The following is an 11,607-nucleotide window of genomic DNA, read 5'->3' on the forward strand; positions in this document are numbered from 1 at the left end:
GTTTCGTCGGAACGAATTTACGGAAAATTAACTAACGAACGGAGACGTAACACTATCAAATTTATTATATTTGTTAGTTAACTTTTTTAAAGCTTGAATACTTTGGAACTTGTAGGTTGCCTTTACAAGTTACACTAACTGCATCATACTGACGTAAAGAATAAACTTTCTTGTGCCAATTCACGACTGAAACGAAAGTACACTGAATGATCTACTATTTATCTTGAAAACAACTCTTACTATCCCTCAACTATCTTGAATATATAATCTACCCTCGAAGGTACTAGATAGTAGAAAACCTGACGTCATAGCTTTATAATTTTCTAGGCTTATCACGCTGTCTTTATTATGTCACGCAGCTTTCTGTAGCCAACAAATTACAACATTTAAAAATTATAGCTTATAACAATAGTCTACTTTAAGGCTCAATAAAATAACAACAAATAAATAAATAAATACAAAAAATGCAGAGTTCAAAGTGGTTATGGTAAGAGGGCGTAGTTCATTATTTACTACATGTAATTTTCTTCAATTTAGTTCTCGTTGAAAGTACGAATATGAGATCACGAGCTGTATATTTTGTGTATTATATCTTTTTTAATTTATATATATGAATTTAAAGTATGATAATTGTTACTATTAATACTACTACCGGGGAAATTTTAACCTTATAAATTATGAGTAGGCTCAATTAACGATTAATGGCTGTTTAATTAATAATACTTATATTTTTAACCAGAAAAAAAGGCATCAATCAGATCTGCAAGTACATCCTACTTACTAACTTAGTAAGATCAATACAATTACAACGTAGACGTATGAAATTTTTTAAAAGAAGAAAGGTTGTGGGATTATGTATATTATTCATATCTTTAATTGTGTATTTATTGTTCATCTTAACTTGCCAAACTTTTTATATCGATATTTCAAATTCATATTTCACAGGAAGTAATCTGTGCCCTGCATGTTTTGAATTCAGTTTATGCTCGATATACGAACACAAACAACTTAAACTTGTAGGCTGGACAAGCATATGTACTTTAACATATCTTTTAAATGTTAAAAATGTTTACTTTGGTGAACTTAATAAAACAAAAGTGGTTGTAAAAAAACTTGCACATGACTGGGAACTGTGGAATGGTGACAAAACAATATGCAAACTAAATGATTTGCCTGAAAACTGCGACGTAAGAAGAGCTATGAAAACGTTATCTTTAGAGGTGCTTCATTTACCAGTGGCATTAACATCTGTGCTGACTATTTATAACAAAGTACTTGAAAAAATTAAAGGACTAACAGATATAACAAGCTGCCCTTCACAAAGGTTAATTCAACATATTCATGAAAATGTAAGAGAAACACTCAGTAAAATGACCTTACACAAAGACTTGCAAGAAAGTGAAGGGGAGATTATTGCAAATGTTGTGTATAGTATGGTTATTAATCCTGAACCACTTATCCTTCAAGTAAGTCAACATTTTGACAGTACCTCATAATATTCTGCAATATTAAAGTTGTATTAGTTAATTAGGTAATAACTAGATATACTAAATAGTAGAGGAACATAAGTTATTATTGGCTAGTAATGTGAAATGTTCATGATTTTAGAAAATACATAGGTTCAGAAAATCAAAAAGACAAAACTAGAAAACCCTATAAACCAAGCTTGGCTTGTTTTGTTGTTAAGGTCTTTTTATTTTTGTTTCATTTTGTGAAATGCATGTACGGTGTCATTCACTCTAAATTAAGTGTAAACTGTAATTATACTTTATAATCACAGACTCTTCCAATAGATTGACACTGCTGAAAAAAAATAGTTAAATTGTAACACAAAACATGTTGGTATTAGTTAATCATGGAATAAAACAAAAACTACCAGTTAAAACTTCATGCTTTTTAAAGCAGTGTCGGCTAGGGTCTTAGCATCATATATAGGTTTTAGGATATAATTATAAATGCTACCCATTATGGTTTTAATTTTATATGCCTTTATTAGAGAAGTTGTGTTTGGTATACTAGTTTATCGATACACACGCTTGCGTATCACACAAATGTTACAGGCATTGAAATGTAATAAGTTGCTATTAGACAATCTAATATTTTGTAGTTTTTTTGTTAAAATAATTCTGATAATATCCTTACAATAAATAGAATTAAGAACTCTCTTTGCTGTTTTTACTACATGTATCTGAATACTCAGATATCTTTAGGGTTTTATTACCAATCATAAATAAATCCTATTCTTTGATTATGTTTTTTGCAACCTGATATTTGTAATTGCTGCCACAATTTAATGTTTTTGGAGATGGGTGGGTGCATTGATATATGCACAGAAGCTAAGAGAGCTGAGGAAGCACTATAAGCTTTCACAGCAGATGTTAGGTTTTCAGTTATTTAAACATTAAAAGTTTTCTTAAAAATTGACCAAGAATTACAGGAAGGCATGAAATCTTTTAAGAAATAATATTAAAGACTAATTTTATTGACTGACTATTAGGTGTAATATGTTGTATGCCAAATTTTTATGATCATGCATGGACAAACTAAAACTGTATGGAACCTATAATAACATAAAATTTAAGGATGACAAGGGACCTATTGGTACATCCAGACTGTCCAAACTACTAAATAAAAAAAAAAAGAAGAACTCAAAGCCAGCCCTTATCATTTAAATATTTATCAAGCCTCCCCTTAAACTACCTTAAATTTCTTGAATCTACCACATCTGAAAGCAACCTATTTTAAAGGCAAACTACCCTATTAGAAAACTAAAAATATTTTACCTGAAGATGACTCTTGCCCTGCCATAATTTATATTGATTAAATATTTTTATCACATAAAAGGACAACAAGAGACCTGTTGGTACATCTAAACCATCCCATCTACTAAACTAAACTTTAACATGAAAATAAAACACTCAGAGCCAACCATTATCATTCAAATATTTATCCAGCTTTCCCTTAAGCTTCCTTAGATTAAATGTATCCATCACATCTGAAGATAATGCATTCCAAAGGTAAACCACCCTGTTAGAAAAATAGAGCTGACTTAGCTGAAGATGACTTCTACCCTGCCACAATTTATATGTGTCCCTTTGTCCTACTGTTCTCACCATTAAATATGAAAATGATGCATGGACACTGTCAATTCCCATAACAACCTTAAACATCTTAATCAACTATTCTTTAGTTCTTCTTCTTTCAAGAGAATAAAGTTCAGAGATCTTAATCTAACCTCATATGACAGTCTTTCCATCCCAGTATCATCTTAGTAGCCCTCTTCAGAACCTTTTTCTACAGTTAAATGTCTTTCCTAAGGTAAGAAACCCAAGACTCAACACAATATTCCAAATTCTAACTAGTGACACATACAATAAAATAACAACTTCTCTAGACTTATATTCAATATTTCTGTAGATACAACACATAATACTATTTGCCCTATCACTATCAACAGCACACAATTTGGATGATTTAAGAGACTGATGAGGCTTTGCCCATTTGTATTTATGCCAAAGCTAATTAAGAGATTGATCAGCTAGAACATTGATTTCTTTTTCTTCCATAACACTGTTATGGATATTCCTATCAAAAATGTATTTATAATTTAAATTATAATAATTCACATGTATTATTTTACAATTATTATAATCATAAACTATTTGCCACTTATTCACTGTGCTAAAGTGGTTGCTGAACTAAGTACGGCACACTGACCATTAACGATCCATACCAGGTTGTCTACGGATCATATGGTGCCCCCCCACATCTCCCCTTGTGGTTCAGCAGTGGATAACATCTGTTTTTGAACCCATAAGATGCTCTCTTTGAAAGGTATTCTTCACCATGCTTATAAGGAGGATAATTCAGCTTCATGACTTAGAGTTGTCCAGTCATAATCCCACAGATGATAGCTTCATAAAATATTGCTCAAATATTCAGCAAAAACTGAAGACAAAGTAGAATGTAATAACTCAGCTATCCCACAATCATCAGAAATGAGCCTTCCTTTATCATCCCTCATAGACTCTAGTCCTGTTTTATCATTCTATGTATCCTTGATGCATATAAAGAAATCCTTACTGCTAATTTCCACATTTTCAGCCAACTTTTTCTCACATACCCTTTTCAATATTCTCATGTCCTATTTGACCAACTTTCTTGATCATCAATAATCCTCTAGGTCTCCTTTCATAACTGTTCATTCTAGAAATTTAGAACAAATTACAAAATGTACTACCTTTTCTAACCCAAAGCTATCTCGACCTTGATTTGCCCTCTAAGCATTGCTAAAATATTTTTTCATTAATAGCACACTTGTCTGTTATACTGTTTATTTTCGTGCCATTTCAGAACTTGCATATCATGTGACTACCCTCCACCAGTCATACTCTACCACCTATACTAGCACAGGTAGCTTCCTCTACTATTCTAGCACAATCCTCATTTTCTTGATTGACATTACAGTGTATAGATGTGTGTTTACTTCACTCCATGTGCCTGCTTTTTCATTGTGATTTCATTTCAGTACTTCACCAGTTTAAACTCAAAGTGTTTGCTTTCGAATTTTAGTTTTGTTTTTCAAATAATTCTTCCATAATTTGAATTCTGATTTGAAATATGAATTCCAATTTTATGGTGGTGGATGCTGAAGTTCCTACCAAGGAAGTTCAAGCCTTAATTCACAGGGAGTTTGACAGTTTTGCTCGGCAGTCAGTTTGTTCCCCTTTTCATCTTGAACAAGCTTCTGAGGAAGAATTTATTCAGGTTGAAGATAATTTGGACTCTATTTTTCTGACCCTGGCTATTTTTGGTCAGTTACTTAATGCTCACAGGCAGGAGAGCTTGCTGACCTCACCATTCTTACACCTTATTGATCATGTATGTCAAGTTTTATATGTTTCACCCTTAACCCTTGGTTCTTCTTTGACCTTGTTGGATGAAGAACCTCATTCTGATTATTATATTTTCCTCTCTCACCTGACATCCACGTTCATGCTCAACATTTCACTGATCAATTGCTGTTGGGTGTGGGTATGCCCTGTTCCTCTCGATTAGTGGACCAATATTCTTTTGATTACCAGTGGGCCTCGATTCCCTTTCCTCCCCCTGTGGGCTATCCTATTCCAGGCCTTCCCATCCTGTACCTTGTTTTCCCATTCCAATTCCTCCATGGGTCAGTGGTACAGGTGATGGGATGTATTTTCCAGGGCAGGTGGGAGCGAGGTTGCAACAGTTTTCAACCTTTTAGTGTATCTTCACGATAAATCCATGGGTCCTATGGTTTCTGACAGAGGGTCTTTGCCCTCAGTTCAGGTCCTCTCCACTATCCTCTTCCCATGTTTCCATCCCTCAGGATCTTGCATCATCCAGTTGTCTTGCTAAATTGGTTCAGGACATCCTACACAAAGGAGCTATCAAACAGGTATTGCCCACTCATCTGGGATTTTACTCTCATCTATATGTTGTCCTCAAAAAGATTGGAGATTGGAGACCCATGATAGACCTGGGTTTCCTAGGAAGCTCTCATTCCCTTGGGTCGGCCACACGTGCATTCCCTTCAATGGATATTTATTAACCAGTGGAACTTCTCCCACAATCCCTTGGATCATTCTGTTACCCTCCCTCCTGGGATTAGGGTCAACTTTGCATGGTGGCTCGACAGGGAAATGACCACAGTGGGGGTTCCCATTTCTCTGCCTCATTCTGATGCTCATCTGTTCACAGAGCCTTCCTGAAAGGTTGGGAAATTTCCTTCGATTCCAGGGCAGTAGTTAGTTGTAGAAACTACATTTTATATTTACCTCCCTCAATTCTTAACTGTTTGTTGGGCTATGTCTCATTTCCTCCCACTCTTCCAGGGGTGGGTGGTAATGGTTCATTTCAACAATTCCATAGTCACTGACCATATCACCTGGTCTCTTTGTTTTCACATACTCTACATCCTGTACTGGGCCAATGATTACAATTTAACCATCTTAGTATGTCATGTTCTTGGAATTATGAATCTGGTGGCTAACCCGTTGTCTCGTCCCAACCAAGTTCTACCTATGGAGTGGTCCTTTCATCCTCAATTACTTCAGTGGGCATGTTATTGCCTAGAAACACCAAATATAGATGCGTTTGCCACTCACTGGAATGCCAAACTACCTTCATTTTAGTTTCCTGTTCCACACTCCTCAGCTCTGGGGGTAGATGCATTCAGTCAGGATTGGAGGGGACCTTCATCTATATGCATACCCTCCTCTCAGAGTAATCTCTTGGTTAATTTTTATCATCTAGACCATTCCTTGTTGTGTTTGATAGTTGTTCCATATTGGCTGGCTCAAACGTAGTTATCTCTGCTCTGGCCTTTATTGGAGGAGCAGTCCCTGCAGTTACCTCTGTCCAGATTGCTTCCCCAACAATTGAGAATAGAAATATTTCATCCAGATGTCACCACATTCAATATTCACATGTGGCTTTTGTCCAGTCCTTTGTTTTCAGACAGTGGTTCTTTCACTGTGGCTTTCATCCATCCTGTCCTTCTGTTCCTCATCTGTCCCAATTTTTTACCTGTTTGTTTGATCAGGGTTTATCTGTGTCAACGGTTGCAAGTTATCAGGCTGCTCTGTCAAATACATTCCATTTCTCCTGATTATTTTCCTCCGTTTCCATTCCTTTCATCTTGTTTGTCCTCCACGTTCTTTGGTTCTTCCAGATTGGGATCTTAGTGTTGTTCTTCATGCCCTGTCTGGTTCTCCCTTTGAACTCATTGCTACATATTCCTTGTATCATCTTTCCCTTAAGACCTATTATTTTCTCCTCCTGGCATGTGGTTGTTGTCATTCTGATGTTTATGCCATTAATATTTCCCATATTCTTTTACCATTCCTTTTATGTTATCCTTTATCTAAATTGGGCTTTCCTTCCTAAGCTGCTGCCTGTGAAGCTTATTTCACTTTTTTCCCATTTTCTTACCAACTATTTCCCCACATTTACTCATGTTTTGATCTGGATCACCTTCTCTGTCCTGTGCATTCCTTACATTGTTATGTGTCTCATACTGCCTCCTTTATGGCTCCCATTCCTTCATACTTATACCCCGGAATCCCTCTGTTTCCCAGGACCTATCTCCTGTTACTATTGCTGGAGAGGTTTGGCAACTCATACGGCTAGTGTATTCTGACTTGTCCATGGCAGGTTGCCAGTTGCACAATGTTTCATTGCACAAAATCAGTCACTTAACTATGTCCTTAGCTGCTTGAATCCATTGACCTTTGGAGGAGAACATTCAAGTGGGTATGTGGACGAATCCCAAGACATAAGTAGCACACAACCTGCATGATTTGGCTGTGTTTTCCTCAATCGGATATCATTTTCCTCATGTGGCGATTCTCCACATGTTTCTTTTCCTTTGACTGGGGTAAATTGATCTGTTATTATTTTGTATCCTTTTCAGTTGATATCATATTTCAGGAACTTCACCTAGAGGCGGGTGTTGTCTGTTCAGGTATGCTGAGTATTAGATCTTTGCGCTAAATCTTGTGTTTCTAAATGCTTAGTGTAGAGATGGAATGTTTCTGTAAGACCACTGGATTCTTTTTCAGTGGTATGTATAAATCAAACTTTTATTATCAATGTATTTTATATAAAAAAAACATCACTCATGGATTTCATAAGTAAAGCAGATGGGGATTTCTGCCCATCCCCACTAACCCTTGATTCTTACAATCTGGGTCTTTCTGCTTCACAAAATAGGAAAATGCAGAGACACCAACTGAACAGTCTCTAGTGTGTTATTCCTCCAGATTCCTCAATGTGTATTCTTCCAATTTTTTCCTCTAGTGGAGCATGGGAGTCCTTACCACTCCAGATCCCAGTTACTGGAGTGGTAGATCACGGAGGTTTCCTCCTGAGTGTGGATGTACAATGAAAGAAATCAAAATCATAACTTATAAGTACCTACTCACCAAAAAGAGGGTTGTCATCGTTATAATTATTGAATAGGCAATAACATACTAATGGGAAAGTTCTTAAAAAAGACCATTAACTGTTGTTAATACACAAATTAACACTACCTTGTATATTTCATGAAACTCTTTAAAACAATTTTAACTGTTGGTAATGTGCAAATTAACACTACCTTATGTATTTCGGGAAACTCGTTAAAAACAATTCTGACTGTCCTTAATATACAAATTAATATTGACTTAAATATATGAAAAAACCCATAAAAAACACTTTTAACTGTCATTAATAGACAAATTATTACTCTCCTACAGATTTCAGGAACTCCTTAAAAACAATTTTAACTGTCATTGTTATAATTATTGAATAACATACTATTCTGGATCCAAGGCACTTCCCTTAGATGTTTTGCTCGGGCTGACCACTGCACTTGTCGATCATAATACACATGCTTATGCAAGGTGCTTCTACTGGATGTGTTTGCCCAGGTGGACCACACTTGGACTAATCCTGTATATCCAAGGTGCTTCCTCCTGGGTTTTGCCTACAGATCAGTTTGCATTAGCTTACCATCGGGATGAATGCCCGTTTCTCAACTCTCAGCAGTTGGGGTCGATTTTAACTGTGTGTGTGGGGACGATCCCTGATTTTCCTGTGCATTTAACCCATGCCCAGTTTTCCCACCTTCATCTTATTACTTCCCTTCTATGGTATTTACCTACCATCCATCTTCTTTCTGAGGTGGTCCATCGTGATCCTGAGGGCTTTTCGAGGGACAGCTTCTCACTTATAACTCCTATGTCAGAATTTAAAATATAATTCTTCTTTTTTGCCAACTGTCAAAATAAAAGGCTTTTACTTATACTTCTTAATAGTATAAATATATACTGTTGTTTGGCTTAGGATTATTCTACAGTAGGTGTCTGTGACTTGTGTATAAATGCAATGATAAATGAACAGCACGCACTCCACTTGTTTTGAATATAATATATATATATTCGGAATAAGTTAAACGTATGTACAACAAATTCTTCACACTATAGAGACTACAGGCATATTATAGTATGTGTGTGTATATATATAGTTCTCTTCTTGTCAAAAGTCCACTTAGGCCTATTTAATTACTAAAGAAATTTCATTTGACAAGCTGAACTATCTTCTCTGTTACTATCGCACTAGTATTCTGTTTGTAATTCACTTACAATTACCATAATTGTTTGGTCTTTGTTATTCTAAATATCCTCTGTTCCTTGGCCGTAACTTTACTTTCTTCTGCTATCATCTGTCCCACACTATTTATATGTTTATCACTTAATCGTCTGTCTGAATTCTAGAAATTTATATTTTCAACATCATTGTATTGCCAGTGATGTTCAATAGTCTCAACATCAATGACTTATAAACACAACTTCCGACAATCGTCTGCTTTTAACTCTTATTGTAACAAAAACTAAACAATAATAAAATATACATTCACAAAAAATTAATTAATCAATAATATCTAAACTAAACAGTCTTTTACATCATGACACTCTACATTGGCTCGTTTGTCATCTTTGGCTCTTGCCTTACATGTGTGGTTTCTCTGTTGTTAGGATCTTCTGGGTCGCAATGCGACCTTGTTCCAGGTTCATTTGCTGGCTAAATAAATCAGGGATTTACATATGGCCCTTTTCTTAGGCAGTATATTTTTGACCATGTACCTGAGACTTTAGAATCACATGTGGAGTCTGCATCAACACTCTACCTTTTCCTCTTTGGTAGCTCATTTGTCATAGTCTGACACATGACAAGCCCCTATTCCGGTTTCCCTTCCTAGTACTTCTCAACCCATACTTGTTCCTCCCTCTCATCATTTTATTCAATGTTGATGGGTGCGATGCCAACTGTATTGGTGACTACCCTGTGGGTTTCGGTCCAGTAGGAGCTCAGTTGTGCAATTTTGTTCCCCTTTGGCAATTTTTTACCACAGATCAGTGGGTTCTTTGGGTTTTATCAGAGGGACTTGTTCTCCAATTCCCCCCCCCCCCCCAACTCCTGAGTACCCATTTCCTTCCCTGTCTCAGGATCCTATCACCTGCCAGCATCTATCAGAGGCAGTACATGACCTTATGTCCCAACAGGCCATCGAACCTGTTTATTCATCTTTTCAAGGGCTTTTATTTGAGCCTGTTTTTTGTCCTCAAGAACACTGGGGACTGGTGGCCTGTAATAGATTTGTCCCACCTCAATCAATTTTTCTATCTACCATGTTTTACCATGGAATCGTTTCTGTCTCTCAGGTGGGCCTTTTCTCTGGGTTTGTGGATGACCAAGATGGAAGTCAGGGATGCATACTTGCATCTTCCAATATCTCATCTGTCATGACCATATCTTCGGTTTGTTCATCATGGGGTGGTTTATCAATTTCATGCACTGCCCTTCGGGTTTGCTTCAGCCCCATATGTTTTTAGGTCAGGTGGTCAGAGCATTTGCTCATCACCTACATGCTCTTGGGTTGTGCTTTCATCATTATGTGGATGACTAGCTACTGCTAGCTCTTTCGAAACAGGAGTTTGCCCATTACACTCATCAGCTGTTTTTTGAGGTGGCTTGAGTGGGCTGGCTAATTCTTTTGAGACAGGTCACGGGTGTTGACTCGCAATCAAAATTTTATTGAACTACTATTTCATGAACTTATGTCAATAACTTTGGTATCAAACTGTGGATTATAATTCAAATTTTAGTGCTATATATTACTCAATTTTTGTGTGTCGTATGGTATGTTGAATGCAGCACTGGTTCAAATTAGATGTTCTTAAAGTCAAAATACTAAGACTACAGTTTTGTACAAATTAGAAACTCAAATTACTGATATTGTCAAGCTAGAATATAAAATAAGAGCCTCTTATCTTTTCAAATTGCTAAGATATTGCTCATGTAATAAATCAAACACAGTGGCACCCCACCCACCTCTTTCCATTTTTGGAAATGCTATCTTATATACACTGACTACTACATATAACATGAATAACCAATTGGAAGTTCAGAACATCCCCCTAGTGGCTTTCTCAGCCATTTTAATGGGCTTGGCACCATTTCTTTCTTTTGAATAAATATCTCAACAAGTTATTGTGTGTCTTTAGTCTGCTCGAAATTTCATATTTTTTAAGACTAAAATACATCTTAGTTACTTAGCTTGATAAATTATGGTGGAATTCTATGGTATTAATGTAGTAATTTATGATTTTTTAGTTATTCAAATGTATACATAAAACCTAAAAAAATTATTTTGTTTCATATCCTCCACATGCAAATTTTTTAAAAGGCTAAGCAACCTATGTCAAGCAGCAACCGAGTACAAAGGTCGTAACTAGAAGAGATAATTGTTTGCTTTACTTCTTTAGTTACTGCTCTACGTTTGAAGAAAAATAAGCTTAAGAACTTATTTCAAAATAGCAATAATCTTTATACATATATAATGTATAATAATTGAAATGTGACTGTATTTGACAAAATACTAGTCTACTAAAATACAGCCAAGACAAATTACTTTGTACAGACAAAAGGTCAGTTTTATGTTATTTGATACAGTAACATAAGTGCACATGAGCTGTATCATTGTAACTTCTGTGTTGTTAGCCAGGCATGGCTGAAAGGTCAATATAATAAAAATAT

The 11,607-nt window shown here is 35.9% G+C and overlaps 1 protein-coding gene across 2 annotated transcripts in view; it reads left to right on the forward strand.

The window, feature by feature from the left end:
* Positions 1–803: 803 nt before the first annotated feature.
* LOC106478477 (deleted in autism protein 1-like) overlaps positions 804–11,607 on the forward strand; it is a 25,628-nt gene continuing 14,824 nt past the window's right edge. The window contains exon 1 of one of the 2 annotated variants that reach the window (XM_022382072.1): positions 804–842. In XM_022382072.1, the coding sequence (XP_022237780.1) occupies positions 819–842 (24 nt within the window). In that variant the 5' untranslated portion in view covers positions 804–818. Of the gene's footprint in view, positions 843–1,013; positions 1,467–11,607 lie in introns of those variants that run through there. The other variant, XM_013939023.2, reaches the window with a different exon arrangement.

The sequence above is a fragment of the Limulus polyphemus genome, unplaced genomic scaffold (assembly GCF_000517525.1).
Source record: "Limulus polyphemus unplaced genomic scaffold, Limulus_polyphemus-2.1.2 Scaffold214, whole genome shotgun sequence".
Classification (NCBI taxonomy): Eukaryota; Metazoa; Arthropoda; class Merostomata; order Xiphosura; family Limulidae; genus Limulus; species Limulus polyphemus.